The 17,710-nt window shown below is 41.9% G+C and overlaps 1 protein-coding gene across 2 annotated transcripts in view; it reads right to left on the reverse strand.

Annotated features, from left to right (window-relative positions):
* Positions 1-17,710, reverse strand: part of PLEKHA8 (pleckstrin homology domain containing A8) — a 384,133-nt gene that overhangs the window by 209,439 nt on the left and 156,984 nt on the right. For both annotated transcript variants that reach the window (XM_044066845.1, XM_044066846.1), the window contains exon 6: positions 834-874. In XM_044066845.1, coding sequence (XP_043922780.1) covers positions 834-874 — 41 coding nt within the window. The remainder of the gene's footprint in view (positions 1-833; positions 875-17,710) is intronic.

The following is a 17,710-nucleotide window of genomic DNA, read 5'->3' on the forward strand; positions in this document are numbered from 1 at the left end:
TGTAAATCAATAACTTTCAATAAACACCAGAATTTAATCACTAGAAATATAAAATTAAACTGTAGGACAGAAAATGTCCATCATCTTAGAAAAACTATCTAAATAACTAAACTTTCCTAATCTAATTTGAGAATATAGTCCCTGATCTATTCTAAAACATAACAGGCTTAGTTTTTGGCGAGTCCTTTTTCTTGGGTATCCACTGACTGCTGTTCTTCACAAACTGCCCAGTAACTGGTTTCAGCAGTCTCTGTTATATAGTCCAGGTTAACAGTCTCAACTGTCTTATTTTAAAAATAACAGCCAGCTGTTTAAAAAAAGTTTTTTCCTAGCAACTAGGAATATTCTAAGGACATTGTCTACTGTTCAGCTGATTCTCTACAGACCATTTGTATTTTAGAATCTCCCTCACAAACATGTGCAATTAGAAATGTATCAAAACACTGTCAGATTCTTTAAACATTTTGTATAAGCAGGGAGACACTCCACATTTTAAAAACGTATTTATTTTTTCACAATTAGACATGCTGGCATACAATACAAGTTAATCTAAGAATGTCCAAACAGGAACAAAAGAAACCACGAAATCCAAAGTGAAGCAAACATAGGCAGGAAGTAGTAATCCGCAGTTTATTTAGAAGGATTCCTCTATTCCCCTAAATAAACTGTGTATATTTACTGCTTCCTGCCTGTGTTTGCTTCACTTTTAATCTATGAATGTACACAAATCTCCAGCCAGACATGCTAACAAAGATGAGAGTGTTTCATTTTCTTATCAATTGTATTTAAATTTCTAACTACTAAGAATGAAACCAAAGTACAAAAAGTCATACCTTTCAGCTTTACTGTGACTGGAAGAAGCATGATGTTGAGCCTTTAGCAAATTAAGAAAAAAATTAAAAAAAAAGTAATTGAAAATCCTGTATAAACAGTGTTGACATTTAAGCATAGATACACACAGCAAAGGGTGCAAAGAAATGCAAACTATCAAAGTCTGGAAACCACATCTTGTTGAGACATATTTCTTTTTTCACATCAAACGGAATACTTTTCACCCATTCGTTATTAACAATGTGATGTCAAACAAGTTGTGCTACACCCTTACTCCCCACTTTTCATGTGAGGGTGAGTGTTTGGCCTATACAGTTATGGACACCCAATGTACTCTCTCCATAGGAACACAGAAGTTACTAACTATAACATTACACCTGGACTGGCAGTTCCATCAGCATTAGCAGCAGGATGAAGACTGGCAAGACTTATCCCAGCAGTAGAAACTTTTCCAGGCTTCCAAACACCTCTTCCCACAAAGCTGTGCTTCTCAGAACCCTTCTACAGACTTCTGATGTACAAATGATGCAGAAATATTAATAACTAAAAGAACTATATACAAAACAAGTAACTTTATGAGCTATTAGGCAAACCAGTTAAGTATAGGTGTGTGTTTGTGTGCATGCGAGTCATACCTCTCAACTGTCCCTAATTTATAGGGACGTCCCTGATTTTGACTCAAATTTTAGTGCTGTCACTCTTAATCCCTACTAAAATTAGCAACGTTTACAGACAAGGTAACAAGTTACATTTAATAAAGATGACACTAATTAGAGTTATAGACTTTTTACTTCAGAAAATGTATATTAATTCACATTATCTTATTCCATCAATGTCTCAAATTAAAAGTACTAATATTTTAAGAGTCCCTAATTCTGTTGAGATTTGTCCCCGATTCTGTTGAGAGCTGTGATCTGTGTGAGAGAGAGAGAGAGAGAGAGAGAGAGAGTGTTGGGGGGAGGGGGGCAGGAATGGTAATAAGGATGGAACTGCCAATCCAGATCTAAAATTGTGATGAGTATGCAACTTCTGCATTTAGATTGGCAGTTCCATCTTAATCAGCATGACTGAGTCCCAAGCTAAAACTCTTGGGCAGACCCAAACGAATGTCTAATTGTGGCAACAATGGAAGACCTGGCTCTACATATCACAATCACTTTAAGGTGTCTAGCAAACGTATTTAGCGATGATTATGTACTTGCTGAACAAACATTATTCAAGGATTCATTTTTCAGAAGTGCCTGTGAAAAGGCCATTGCCCTGACAGAGTTTGGAGTACAATACAGAAAAATGAAGTATTTTCTTATTGAAAGGGGTTGCCTGTAAACATTCATACCGTGAAACAGAATTACCTCTGCTGGAATAATTTTGGAAGAATGCTGGTAAACTGACTACCTTGTTTTAAATTTACCGCTGTTCCCGCTTTATGCGTGGAAGGAGGATTTGTTCTCATGGAGACTTTGTGGAACAGTAAGCAAAGAAGATGGATGGAAAAGACTTGCACTTCAGAAATGCCCTTAGTTGAAGTAATAGCAGCCATGAGTAAAGTTTTTCAAGATACAAACATTTCTTCAGTTGCAGTCAGTTTGAAAGGCGGAGGAGTTAAATTCTGTAAATTAAAGGAATTTCAGGGAAGGACGGGGTCCTTTACTGGGGGATGCAAGAGAAATGTCTTTAAAAAACACTTTGAACACTTAAAAGAGGCTAGGGATAAACAGCTGACATCTTGATGGAGACAAATATATGCTTACAGACTAACAAAGACAAGAATTAAGAACTTAAGACAGACACTCTAGAATGGATGGAATTGATGCAGTGAATGGCAAAGATATCACAGAGAACAACAGACCTGGATCAGTGTGGATTTATGGAAAGTGGGCAAACATTTCACAATATTAACAGAAAAAAATGCATTGGATAAATCCACCATCCATTACTCCCACCCCCCCCCCATTTTTGCACATGGGGTCAGGGTGACACATCAAGAGTACATCTATCCATTCACAACCCCTTTTCCCCATTTTTGCACATGGGTTTGAATGTCAATTTAAAAGTGGCAAATCTACAGCCAAGGTTTACACTTCCAGGTGGCGATGACAATCTAAAGCCAATGTTTAATATGTTTGCATGTTGAAAGTCATTTGGCAGAGCGTGTGTGGAACTTACAAAGAGATCCCTTGAGGCCAATTGGGTTTCCACAAATGTGAACAAAGTGGTGCAATCTTTAAGTATTCAATTTTATAAGAGGAACAAGACAAGGCTGTCCGCTTCCAACATTACTCTGCTTTATATTTAGATTGATTAGCCAGGGACATGACAAAATCATTTAAAACTGGACATAATTGAAAAAACATTAAGAAAATAGCATTTTTTTGATGATAAAATTCCAAAAATTATATAAACATTATATTTAAAAAATTTGAAATAATTTAATAGCATGTTGTGATACAAATTAACTGCAGCAAAAACAAAGGATATAGTAATGAACCTTGCCCCAACACATGATTTGGTAGTAAGTTTCCACTTTTTGTAGGGTCATGACAGGATGAGATACTTGAGGATTTGGTTGAACTGGGATGTGAAGTAAGCAGCTACGGAGATGTGGGAAGAAACTAACCAGATTATTATAAGGTAAGGCTTTGAAAAAGTACAGTTGTATATATAACATGAATAGTCAAAAACTTTATATCTCAACAACTATCTATATACAGCAGTAGTGGAATGTGAATGGGAGTGACTGGTGCAGCAGTTAAGAATTTGAACATCTACAGTTGCGTTAAGTGCACCTTAGTACAATTGTACTATGTTCATCATTCTCACTGCTGCAGTAACCTTTTTGGCTATATGGGGTGATTATCACAGCATATTCAACCTGGGAGGATGAAGAATAAGGATCAGGGAGCACCTAGAGAATTGTCCTAGCAAAATCAGTCCTTAACTTGGAAAAGTAATGCTTGGTAGAAGTATGTACAGAGGACCAAGTTGCTGCCTCTAGAATGCGTCTAGAGTCCACTCCTTTTCCAGTATGCCATCATAGCTGCCTATGTTCTAGTAGAATGTGTATTAATACTGCCCGGAATAGATTTGCCATTGTGGGTATAACAAAAGGCAACAGCAGAGAGCAACCACCTAGAAATACTCTATTTTGACATGGGCTGTCCTTCCCATGTCCCATCATAAGAAATAGCTGATCAGTTCGTCTAAAGGACTTGGTTTTATCAAGACAGTACCTGAGCATGTCTGGAGTTTGTAAAGTCCCTTCTCCATGGATCTGAGGCTCTGGATAGAAGATTGGGAAATTTATGGCTTGATTCAAAGTAAACTCTGAAAGAACTCTGGGCATAAAATGATGGATTTGGTCTTAATTTGACCATATATTTATGGAAGTTGAAATAAGACTGACCTGTCATGAGAGCCTGGAACTCAGATGCTCTTCTTTGGAGATGTCAGAGCAATAAGAAGGACATTCTAAGTAGAGAACCTTAAATGCACCTGATGAGTTTGTTTAAAGGGAGACAGTTACTTTTAGAATACAATATTAAGAGCCCAGAAAATGGGCACATGTTTTCAAAGGAGGCCTAAGTAGTAAGAAAATCTTGTACAAAAAGAAAAAGGGGAGGATACATAGGCAGAAATGCCAAAAGAGCCATCAGATGTACCTTGATAGAGTAGCAAGACATGCCAGAAGAAATCAACTCACACAAATACTACTGAACCAGTGGTACATAATCCCTGATGAGAGACTGGTTATTGGCTAGGCACCAACTAGAAAATCTTTTCCACTGGACAATTATCAAATTTCCTAGTAGCAGGCTTTCTTGCTTCCTTTAGTACATGCTGCATGTCCTTATGAAAAAGGTGCCTAAAAGGAAATAAAACTGAATCATCTAAGTAATTAGTTGAAGTTGTTTCAGATTGGAGTGTATTACTCATACAATATAGTGGGAGTTAAAGTCCAGTCTGTGAGAAAGCTTGTAGTAATTGCCCTTGGACAATTCCATAAGAAGGGAGAGCTAGTGTTGACTGGGCCAAAAGGGAATCATCCCAATGATTTTTGGAGAGTCCTGAATATCCAGAATTACCCTGGGTATCAGTGGAAAGGGTGGAAAGGCATAAAGGAACATTCCCAACCATGGGAAAGAATGCATCTCTTTTCCAGGCTTGCTTGCAAAGAACACTGAATCAGAATTTCCTCAACTGCATGTTTCTAAAGTTGGCAAACAGATCTATTTGAGGTGTACCCCACAACTGTATCAACTCCTGAAAGGCCCCCTTGTTCATGGTCTGTCCTGGTCTGCCAATTTTGCTCTGAAAGAATGCAATATGCTTGGAGGGTTAAAAACGCTGTAGAAATACCTCCCAAACAATTGTAGTCAGCCTGCACACACAGGGTATGAGCCAGTGCCCCCTCCCCCCACTTGTTTATATATAACATAACTATGGTGGTGTTCATAGTCACCTGCAGAGGCTCTGGAAACCATAGATGAACAGATTTTAAGGTATGGATCACAGCAAACATCTCTTGGTCTGTCTGAGGAGTTCCACAAGCCACGCACCTTTACCGCCATAGAAACTGCTCCCCCAGCATAATCTGGGGGTGTCTGTAGTTAGACTTACGGGGGGGTGGGGGTAGAGAAGAAAAGGGAAAACCTGCATTTACAGCCAGTTGTTGTCTTCACCAGTGCTTTTCCCAAAATTGGAATCTGAAATTCCAGAAGATGAAGATGCTGGATTTATGTGAATTTTTTTTTCAAACGATTGAATTTTTCTCATATGTAGTGTCTCAAGTGGAATCATGAGAATCATACAGGCCATGAACGACAGATTTCTTTTAGAAGTCTAAGACTGACTCAAGAAAGTTTCCAAATAAAAATCCACATTCTCCTGTGTAAACGCCATTTTCTAAGACGCGTTTATAAGGCAGCCCAGAAAAGGAGAATTTTTGTAAAATTGTCTGGAATCCACGTTAGTAAGTAGAGATGGAAACCATGTTAAGGACTCTTGACGTCTGGGAAAAGACTCTACAAAGAGAAATAAATTGTCGAAAGAAATATGTGAATGCAATTTAGTCTGCAATGAGCTATGACTGGGGCTAGACACTTTGCAGATGCCATTGGAGCTGTAGATAACCCAAAGGGTAATGCAGAGAACTGATAATCTGACCTAGATATAGAATCTGAGAAATTTCTTGAAGCCCAAAGGCTATGATAATCTAATAAGCACATTATACAACTAATGTTACCATGACACTAAAGGAAGGTATGTTGAGCAAGTGTGTTTAAGGGTCAGCAGTTTGAACTTTGGATGTTTCACATACAGACTGAGAAAGGAAAGATCCAAGACAGCTTTCTTTGGTACCAGAAACATTCTGGAATAGAAGCTTTTGCGCCTTTAATCTAAAGGCACTGGTTTGTAGGACTCCTAGGGTGAATAAGTGATGAAGAAAAAAATTAGTTGGGATGATGGCAAGGAATACCCTTGAAAGGAAGTATTTGTATCCAGTGTCAACTGCAGCCACCACCCAGAACCACATTTAGCACACGAGTTGAAAAAAAGAAGTTATGTAATCACCATAATGTTCCATCTGTGCTGTTCATTTTCATTCTTCCTCAACCAATAGGTTTGGTTCTGACCCTTGGATAAGACTGTCACTTACGATTCTAGGATCCAAATCTTGAGCTCCTCCCTTACCCATAAGGCCCCTGACCACTACAACAATTCAGACTGGGTTTGCCGCTATTCTTCTTCTTCTTTCGGCTTTTTCCTGGTTAGGGGTCACCACAGCGGATCACCTGTCCACTCATGATTGGCAGTGGTGTTTTACAGTGTTGAGGTGCTAGCCCAGCACCCAACCTCCCACAGAAGGCACACACACACACACACACACACACACACACACACACACACACACACACACACACACACACACACACACACACACACACACACACACTCAGACCTAGGGCCAATTTAGAGTGTCCAATCCACCTACAGCATGTCTTTGGGATGTGGGAGGAAACCCACGCGACCACAGGGAGGACATGCAGACTCCACACAGAAGGCACCCCAGCTGAGGATTGAACCAGAGAACCTCTTGCTGTGAGGTGGCAATGCTAACCGCTGCACCACCGTGGCCGCCCAGGTTTGCTGCCATTATAAACATTATATACATATAATACAATAATAATGCTATGACAGGAAAGTAATAGCTGAAAGATCAGGAGCTCAGTCAGGAACTATGGTTCTTAACACTTCCTATAGGTCTCTCTCAAATAGAAGGACAGGGGAAGGGGAGGGGAGTTGAGGTAGAATGTAAATGAATAACACAGATGGAATATTATGGCAAGTACATAAGATGCCATTTTCATTCATTTCTCAGCCAATGGGACAGAGTCCACAGCTACACTAACCTTGGGTGGCCCTCATGGAATAATGTTCTGGAGCACTATGGAACGAAACACAGCTCTTCTCCTGGAAATTATATCGAATTTGTAATGCACAATAAAGCTATGAGTTATTTGACCAAGAATAGAGGCTCTTGACCAGAAAGCTGCTAAAGTAGACATTCACCTGGTTGAATGTGCCTTCAATTGTTTAGTTAATGTAATACCTTTCGAAGAATAGACATATGAAATGCAATCTGTTATCCATTTGACCAGGGTAGTTTTACAGACTGGCCTTCCCATTCTTAATTTAGAAAAAGAAACAAATAGTTGATCAGATTTTCTGAATGCTTTTGTTCTGTTGAGGTTAAAAAAAAAAGTAATTGTCCATGTACATCTAGAAGACGAAAGGTATATTCTCCTTTTTTTCAAATTTAGGGAAGGAAAAAGGTATACTGAAGACATGATTGATATTTTTCACATGCAACCTTTGGTAAAAAAGGAGGATTTGTGCATAAGGCAACTATCTTTGAAAAATCAAATACAGTGGTTTGGAAGATAGTGCTTGTAGTTCCAATACTCATCTTGCAGAGGTTATAGCTACCAAAAACACAGTTGTCCAAGAAAGAAATTTGGTAGATGGCTCAAAAAGGGAATGTACAAAAGCTTGTAAAACCATGGTGAGATCCCAAGGTGGAGTGGGGTCCTTTACTGGAGGTCTAAGAAGGTAAGAAATACTTTACACAATTTAGATGATGCTAAATAAGCATTATCCCTTATATGATAGTTGGGCGATGGCTGCCAATTGAATTTTAATAGTAAAGAAACTTGCTCCATCCTGGAAAATTAAGGCAAGGAAGTCCAGAACTGCTGAGATTGGAGCCGTGAAGGATTTAATTGTTTCTGACGAGCCCAACTAGTGAATCTTTTCCATTTATTCTTGTAGATTTTTCTAGCAGAAGCTATATAGTAAAATACCAATTTTTTTTTTAACTGAAGAGGAAAGTCTGGGATGTCTAGCCATCATTGGAATTGGAGAAACCATGCAATCAGTTTGAGGGCTACAAGATCTGGGTGAATCTCTCCTGATGCCTGAGATAGGAGGTCTGGACTGGGTTTCCAGCATCCAAGGAGGATGTACTAAGTGAGACCAAAGGAAGGGGAACCACACATGTCAAGGCCAAAAGGGAGCAATGAGGATCACTTTGCTCTTCAACCGTTGTGCTTTCTGAAGAAATATGGGAATGAGTGGTAGGGGAGGATAAGCATAAAGGAGACTGGAGGGTCAAACATGAACTAGAGCATCTCTCGGTGATCGTTCCTGAGGGGGGACCAGGGCAAAGAATAGTTGTGTAAAATCTTACCATAACGATAAATGTCCCTCTCTTCACTGCTGCAATATTCTTTGCATAAGGGATATTCCCAATGTAGGCCACCTGATGTCGGCCAGTATACAAGCTTTCGCGAATGTAAAGTGTGTAGTATGTCGCACGTAGGCTGCCATCATACACTGGTCATAAAAGATACATTGGTCAAAAAAGTGAAGTACACACACACACTGTCCTCAAAACTGAATGCCCCAGGAGAAATGCCAGCCTAAGAAAAGTAGGGTATAAACATCCACAGTGAAAAAAAAAAACAGGGGGAAGGAGGGAGGGACTGGACTACTGCAACAGTGAAGAGAATGACATCCAGTTGGGTAAAATCTTACCATACAATGTCCTATTCATCTGTTGCAGTATTTTTTACATGAGGAAGAGTACAAAAGCTTAAGAGGAGAGGGTGGAGGGTGAAGCAGTACAGCTCCCCAGAAAGCCATGGAGTATGGCTCTGGCAAAACCTGCTCTAGACTTAGATATGCCATCCAATTTGTAATGTTTGGTGAAGGTATGCATAGAAGTCCATGTAGCCGCTTCAAGAATAGAGCTAGTATCTAGTCCCTTAAAGACAGCACCAAATTTAGCTACAGTCCTAGTGGAGTGAGCCCTTAAAGAAGAGGGAAGGCTCTTACCATGATTCACATAAAAGGAAATAGTCTTAGAAATCCAAGCAGAAATAAATAGTCAGCTTAGAAACAGGCAACCCCAGAGCTCTGGGATGACAGGAAACAAAAGCTGGTCTGATTTCCTGATAGATTTTATTTAGACAAGACCAAAGTTAAGATGTCTATGCACATTCAGGGTGTGCAGCACCTTTTCACTAGAATTGAGGGGAGAAGGAAAGGTAGGTAAATGAATGGACTGGGTAAGTGACACATCACTGACAACCTTGGGCATAAAGGAAGGGTTAGTCCAAAGACACCCTGTCTTTATGAAAAATCAAAAAGAGAGGAGATGCCATAAGGCCCTGGAGTTAAGATGTGGCAGTCACCGGGAGACAAATCTGTCTCTCCAGCATGTCCTATTTAAGTCGCAGGCCATATTTAGGTCCCTGGAATGGGTAGCTCTAGTCCCATTTGATTTACAGATGTGCAGCAGGTTCAGTAGGTTTGGGTCTGAGACTGCTGTATAAGCCAGGCACAAGTTTCCCCCAAGAAGTCTATATGATAGAGTATAGTGACAGGGACTAGTCTGTCTGTGTAAGCATGTACCGGAGTCCCTTGATCTTTTGTTAGACACCTTTGAAGTCTCTCCAATTGCTGTAGGTGCACTGCAGTCAACTACAGGCCTGAACCTCCTTTGCTCTCGAGGCAATGCCTTTACTAAGTGTGCTATGTAGAAAGCCTTCCTTACTACAGTAGACACATGGTGGTCAAAGTTAAGGTTGCAGTCAACTTGTGATGCCAGATCCCTTACCACTTTGTATGTACTTGAGTATTGCTGTTGATTTGATAGTGTGGCGGGACATTGTTTTTGCCGAAGGGAATGATGCTGCATTTTTCTACATTCAGTTTAAGACTGTGAGTAAGACACCAGTCGTTAGTCTGCACAAGACCCTCTTAGAGTATACTGACATTTGGGGATTCAATAATTGCACCTAGTTTACAGTCATGAGCAAACTTGGTCAACCACAACCTCTTAGTTTTGGCCTGAACTTCTCAGAAGTATATACCAAACAGTAGGGGGGTCCAGCACTGACCCTTGTGGCACCTCACTGGTGAATGGTCTGTAGGTTGATGTGAAGTCTCCCACTTTGATAATGTGTGTCTGGTTTCTGACCCAGTTGGCAACCCATCTTACAACAAAGGGGTTTACATTCAGTTTTCCAAGTTTAACTGTAATGTGCGAGTGCTTGATTATGTTGAAAGCCTTTGCCAAGTCAAGGTATGCTGTGTGTACAAATGTGCCCTCGACAATGACCCTGGTCACATTTTTCGAAGAAATACATCAGATTAACAGGAAGAATCTGCCTTTGACAAAGCCAAACTGGGTTGAATCCAGGCTTTATTTATGAGGTCCATAATGATACATTCCATGGCCCTAAAGATGAGACTGGTCAGACTTATGGGTCTATAATTAACCGGGTCTGCTGCTAGGCCACCTTTGTGGAGGGGAATAACTGTTGCTGTTCTCCATTCTGCAAAAACAAAGCCTGTGGTTAGGCTGTGATTGAAAATGGTACTTAATGGTGATGCCAGTTCAGGTTTTAGCCTGTTTAGAAGATGGCCTAAGATGTCTTTTAATCCCACAGAGGCTGTGTTTTTTTTTGCCTTGGCCAAGAATTTAATGATCTGCTCTTCAGATATTTAGGGTGTGGGTGGGGGGATTTGAGGCAAGGTTTGTAACAAGTTTGGAGGGGATGAGGGAGTGAAATTTTTCACCAAACCTCTCTAAAGGTTTGCTGTGTGTGTGTGTGTGTGTGTGTGTGTGTGTGTGTGTGTGTGTGTGTGTGTGTCTGTGTGTGTGTGTGTGTGTGTGTGTGTGTGTCTGTATGTGTGTGTGTGTGTGTGTGTCTGTATGTGTGTGTGTGTGTCTGTGTGTGTGTGTGTGTGTGTGTGTGTGTGTGTGTGTGTGTGTGTGTGTGTGTGTGTGTGTGTGTGTTATACAGTTAATCACTAGTTCAGCACATGCTTGCATCCTACCTTTTAGGCTACGTGTGTAACTGTAAAAGGCATTATGGTCATCTTTGGTTTGCTTGCTAAATTTTTCTCAAAAGATGCCCTAAGAGGATTTGACAGGTCTTATTTGTCTGTTGAGGCTGAGGAGGGTGCTTTTCCATAGTTGGGGTCTTACTTTTGTTTTCTTGGACAGCAACTTTTTATGTTTGTTGTAAAGTTTGTTAATGTTCAATATTCACCATGGCAGCTTGCTTTTACTTGGGGCTCTAGCTTTGATTCTTTCTGGCACAGCTGAGTCTATACACTTATGCAAGTGACTGTACAGGGCTTTAGTGCAAGCTTCAGTGTATTTACCACAGCCAGCTGGGGGTGGTGCTTGGAAAGCATTTATAACTTCCCCTAGCAGGGTACAGTTTGCCTTGAAGTTATTTAGTCTGACTTCGCCCTTTGTGAGTTCTGGCATTAGTGCCAGCTCGAAGGTGATTGATTTGTGGTTGGATTTAACTAATGAGGGTCTGACAGCTGTGGCAGTGCATATGTTTGTCATGTTAGTGAGGACCAGATCTAGTATGTTTGTTCCTCTTGTTGGGGTATGAACAATTTGTTCCAGGCCATTTGATTTAAGTCAAAGAACTTTTCCACTAGTGAGTTAGGGCAAGAGTAGCTTTCCCAGTTGATGGTAGGATAATATATCCCCCATAACCAGAGTGTATGGAAATATTTGGATTGATTCCAGTTTGATCAAGTAGGTTTCGTCTGTGTCATGACCCATGGAAGGGGATCTATAACTGACCGATGTGAACAGGGGTCTTACCCACAGTAACCTGAACTTGGAGTAACTCTATGGAGTTGTCCTGACAGCAGGTGAATTTATCTCCAATACAGATAGAAACACCACCTCCTTTGGTTCTCAGTGTGGAAGACATTTTAGCCTTGGAATGCCGGAGTACTCTGAGGCCTTGAACCAGGTTTCTGTGACTGCACAGATGTCTTCCAGTGACTAAAGTGCTTACAGGGTGTGCAATTTTTGGTTTAAGCTCCTAGTGCTTAGCAGCACGACCCTTATTTTGTTATGATTGGCAAATTTCATGTCTAGGTTTGAGAACTTGCCTAAAAAAGGCACTATGGAGAGGCAAGTGCCTTTGCCAGCAGCCAAAATCCTAGTGGTGCCACGTGCAAACCATGTCTGGCAAAGCAGCAAGGTTTGTAGACCATGACATCCCAGGATGACAAACTGAATCCCCTTTGACACCAAAAGCTAAGCCAATTATTGAAATCAATCATGTCTTGTTTATACTGTGGCATAATTCTAGGTAAAGGTAGTATGCTGCTCAAGGCTAGGGGCATACCTGCCTGGGACACATACTCAGACAGCTCAATCATGTCCCTCTTCATATAGTCCAGTGAGGTATGTCTCCGGCCATTCACTCCAACATGAGCTATGACAGAGTGGTAATGGCACTTTTTGTGGCGAGACCTGAGTGCAAATGTGATCTGACAAATCCTGGCACCACACAGACATCTGACAATGACTTTCTCCTTGTCCAACCTGGTGAGTGGGACATCCATGTGTCTCGCTATGGAGTAAGCCAAGCCAGCACTGAGCAGTTCACACAGGTAAGACAGAACCAAGGGGACTTCCACTGATAGTGGATCCTGGTTTCATGAGAGACATCAATGTGAAAATCTCTTCCACTTGGATAAGTAAGATTTTCTGGTATTGGGTTTCATGGCCTCCTGCAGGACCCTTAGCACGTTCTCCCAGAAAGGGTGTCGAAAAGGAAATAAAGCCCCATCACCCACACAGTCAACTGATGGGTTGACAAGTGGGGATGGATGACAGTTCCTTTGTCTTGTGTCAGAAGGTCCACCCTGTGAGGTAATTTCCCTGTGGTGATTTCCCTTGGCTAAATGCAGAAGAGGTGCTGTCTTGGCCGAAAGGTCATCACCAGCATGATTTTTGGGTTGTCCTGCTGAATTTTAAACGGGACTTTCAGAACGAGTGGAAGGGGACAGAATGCATACAGAAACATCCCCTTCCCAGGGAATGACTGGATGTCCACCTTCCAAACCAGAGGATGTAGAACTCTGGCACAGAATTGTGGAAGTTGTCTGTTCTTGGGAGGCAAAGAAATCTACTTGAGGTATACTCCACTGGTGGACAATGTCCAGAAACACATCCGTTCAATGCATCCATTCATGGGGCTCTGTTAGGGACCTGCGCAAGGTGTCTGCCACACAATTTTGGCTGGATTGAATGTCCACTGCATGAAGTGTCACCCAATATTGGCTTGCCAGCTCCAGAGCCTGGAGTGCCAGCCTAAAAATGTAGGATTTGGTCCCCCCCTCACTTGTTCACATACCATAAGACAGTCATATTGTCTGTGAACAGCTTTAGGGATCCTAGCAGGAAGAGAGGATTAAAGGTCTGAATGGCTAGCAGCAGCACCCTCATCTCCCTTACATTGGTGTGTTCCCTTTGCTGGGATGGGAACCATACCCCTTGTGCTTTCAAGTTTCCGAAAGCTTTCCCCCAGCCCATATCTGAGGCATCTGTGAACAGCTTATGGACTGGTGGCAGAGGATGCAAGGGTAGTCCCGGGTTGAGTGACACCTGTTAGAACCACTACTAGACTTCTTTCTTCAGACAGGGAAAGAGAGGAACTAGGAACTCCAGGGGAAGTGAATGCTGCATCCAAACTGACTTTAGGAACCACTGGAATTCTCAAGTGATGTTTGGCCAGTGGTAACATTGGGATGGTGGATCCCATGAAGCCCAAGACCCTGAGGAACTCTCTGGTTGTAATGTGGTGCAGAGGCAGAAGGTTTTGGAAGTAGGAGGTGAGGTCTCGAGCCTTCCGAGGAAGAAGACAGACCCTCATGAGGTTTGTCTGAATCCTGCACTCCAGGAAGATGTGATACTGAGAGGGGGTGAGAATCAATTTTTGTGGTTTATGGTAAAGCCCAGATGCAGAAAATAAATGACAAAGAGGATATTTTGCTCCAAGATCTCAGGGGAGGTTGCCAGAAACAGAAGATCATCCAGTTAAGGGAAAATGTGGATGTCTTGAAGCCTGCAGCAGGCAATCACTGGGGCTAGACATTTAAACCCTTGGTGCAGTAAAGAGGCCAAAAGGCAAGGCACAGAACTGAAAATGCCAGGAAGCCACATAGAAACATAAAAACTTCCTGCAGCTGGAGTGGATAGGAATGTGCAGGTATGCATCTTTGATATCCAGGGAAGCGATTCAGACTTCTGGCAGAATAAGGGGAAACAAGATCTGAAGAGTTAACCTACAGAAGGTGGGTACTTTCAAGAAGGTGCCAAGGTAAAAAAAGATCCAGAATGCATCTCCAAGGACCATCTCTTCTGGGCACTAGGAACATTCTGGAATGGAAGCCTCTTCTCTTTTGGTCTTGAGGAACCTCCTGAATAGTCCCTTCTCTCAGCAGGCCTAGCAGTACCTCTGGAAAGGAAGGAAGTTGTTCCCTTGGTGACGGAGAGATTCCCCTGAAGGAAGGTAGGGAATCCCATACCAGAAAGTACCCTTTTTGAATGACAGAGAACCCAGGAGTCTTGAGTTATGCTCCCCCAGGCTGGCAAACAAAGTAAGATGCTAGGAAAGAGGAAGGTGGTCGGGGTGGTTTGGGCAGTCAGAGGGAACCAGGCCCGTCAGGAAAGGGTTGTTTCTGAGATGGAGTTGCAGGGGAAGTCCTAGGCTGTTGAGGCCTCCTACCACCCTTTTTTGCTTTAGGTAGAGGAGGGCAGAAGTGTCTACGTACAAAAAACAGTTTATCTGGATAATTTCTTTGAAATTTGGGTACTGGGGAAACAAGAATGCATTTTAATTCCTGCAATTCTTTACCCTTTTCCTGGAGAGACAAAGTTAGCTGGCACAGGATCAAACAATGCAGAGTTGTTCAAAGGCGTGTATAGAAGTTTAGCTTTAATATCATCTGGTAATGGCTAGAGTCAACCAGGAGAATCTCCTTAAGACACAGCCAGAGGCAGCTGCCCTTGCAGATGCCTCTGCAGCATCATACCTCCATTTGATGGAGTGGCAGGCTACTTGAGAGGAGGCTCCAATTAAGGATGCAGCCAAAATCTTACTCTCTGAATCAGGCAAATCAGAAATTACCGGCGACATAAACTCTAGGGCAAATTTAGTCATGTGCATTTGGTAATTAATGGCTCAAAATGTTAAAGTGGCAGAACTGTTCATAGGTTGGTACTAGGCTATCAGCCCTAGGGCCTATACAAGCCTAGCCATAACAGTTCCCTGGCTATTTCTTTCCACACTATTTACTTCCCTGGACCCCTGTCTAGCAGGGCGACTGACATGATCCCCGGGATGAATTTCCTTTCTCCCACACAATCATCAAGGTTCATTTTAAAGAGGGCCAAAAAGGCACTCTGCTTGACATGTATGGGCAGTCTATTCCAGAGTCTGGGGCATCTCTGGGTCAGGAACCTATCCCTCCAGTATGTTTTGTTTATTGTGATGACAAGATTTAGATCCCTGGAGCATGTGGCTCTGAGGGATTGGGATTTCTTTAAGTGTAGCATGTCCAACAGCTCTGGGTTTGACATGGCCTTGTATGTTAAGCACAGATCACCTTGGAGAAGATGATATGCGACAGAATATAGCTGGAGTTTTTTAAGGCGGTCAGCATAAGGCATCTGCTTTAGGCCTGTGATTCTTTTAGTGAGGTATTTCTGCAGTCTTTCCAGTTGTTGCAGATGTCTTGAGAGGTACATACCAAATGGGGCGCTGTATTCCATAATGGGTCTAATGAGGGATGAGTACAGTGGGACAATGACCTCCTTTTTTCTGGATGAAAAGCCCTTGGTGATGAGGTGTGCCACATATTAGGATTTTCTGACTGTTGTGGCGATGTGGTTATTGAAGGTGAGACCACTGTCCACCTATGTCCCCAAGTCTCTTATCACACTTTCGGTGTTTAGTGTACTGCCATCTATGTGATAATTCACAGGTACATGTTTTTTCCCAAAGGGATAACTATATATTTCTTGGCATTGAGCTTGAGCCCATGGCTCTGGCACCAAGCATCTATTTCTGTAAGGCCCTTTTGTAGAGTATCCCCATCATTTGGGGATTCAATAATTCAAATAATGGCTCCCAGTTTGCAGTCATCTGCGAACTTTGTTAGCCAGAGTCCCTTAGTGTTGGCCTGTACTTCAGAGAAGTACATGCCAAACAAGAGAGGTCCCAGGACTGAACCCTGAGGTACTCCACTTGTCTGGAGCTGGATTTGGAGTCAGCTACTTTTACAGGGTTCTGTCAGTAAGCCAGTTGGCAACCCATTGAGTGACTTTACACTTTTTTGCCAAGCCTTTCCAGGATCCTGCTGTCCTTATCAGAAAGAAGAGTAGTTGAAGGCAGTAACTTGGATGGTATGTCTGAAGCCACTGAAATAACAGATGGATCTTGTCCCTCTTTAACATAGATGAACAGTTTGTTTAGATGCTTTATTACATAGAACCACATCAGGATAGATAACAGCATCATAAAATACAACCGGATTAACAGACAGACCTTACAGACATACATGCTTACATCCCAACAGCTTACTACAAAATGGCAGTCAGGCTCGGACGTGCTCAGTATTTACACACTTGTACAAGCCCTTAGACAGCATCTTAAAGGTACATGCACACACACTGATCTACATCCTCCATCTTAAAAAGACCGCTATTACCTGAAAATAACACTGGAGTTAGACATGTATTACTATAGACATTAGAAACAAGCAATGCTCTTGTCCAAGTTGCCGTGTATCTATAACATGGTCTGGAGATGCAACCAGATCTGGTAACATGACAATCTGGACTGGGTTTAGCAACAGAGACAGTCTTCAGTGAACACCACATATCAGAAACTTCTGGATTCATAACAGGAATGTGAATATGTGAATATTCTCTGGAACTGGAACACAGGATAACTCAGTCCGAGATACAGTCACTCACATGCTTCTTCTCATAATGGATTGAGAATTTTGCTGGCCTTATAGTAGGACTTCTGGGTTAAATGCTTCAACAGATTGGTTTTCACTGACCTGTTGTTCCTGACACATGGAACCAGCACATGACTACTGATTGGTAACATGGTTCTGGTTTGTCTCGACAGAAGTCTCTGGGCAGGTGAACCAAGATGTTTATCACGAGGAATATTTGAGATTCAAGAGATTCAGGAAAACATCACTATTGTCTCGTTTTGACTTCTCTAACAATTGTTTGGCACTTTGAACTGCACGTTCTGCCAAATCATTTGACTGCTGATACTCTGGCCTACTTGTGACATGAATAAAATCCCACTCTTTGGCAAATCTTTTGAACTGTTGGCTTGTAAACTGTGTGCCATTGTCAGAAATAACTGTGTGGACTACCATGGACTGCAAAATGATGCTTCATCTCAGTGATCACAGTACTGGATGCTAGATTCGGAAGTAGGTCAATCTCAAACCAATTTGAAGAAGA

The sequence above is a fragment of the Protopterus annectens genome, chromosome 3.part1 (genome assembly GCF_019279795.1).
Source record: "Protopterus annectens isolate FY-2018-M chromosome 3.part1, PAN1.0, whole genome shotgun sequence".
Taxonomy (NCBI): domain Eukaryota; kingdom Metazoa; phylum Chordata; order Ceratodontiformes; family Protopteridae; genus Protopterus; species Protopterus annectens.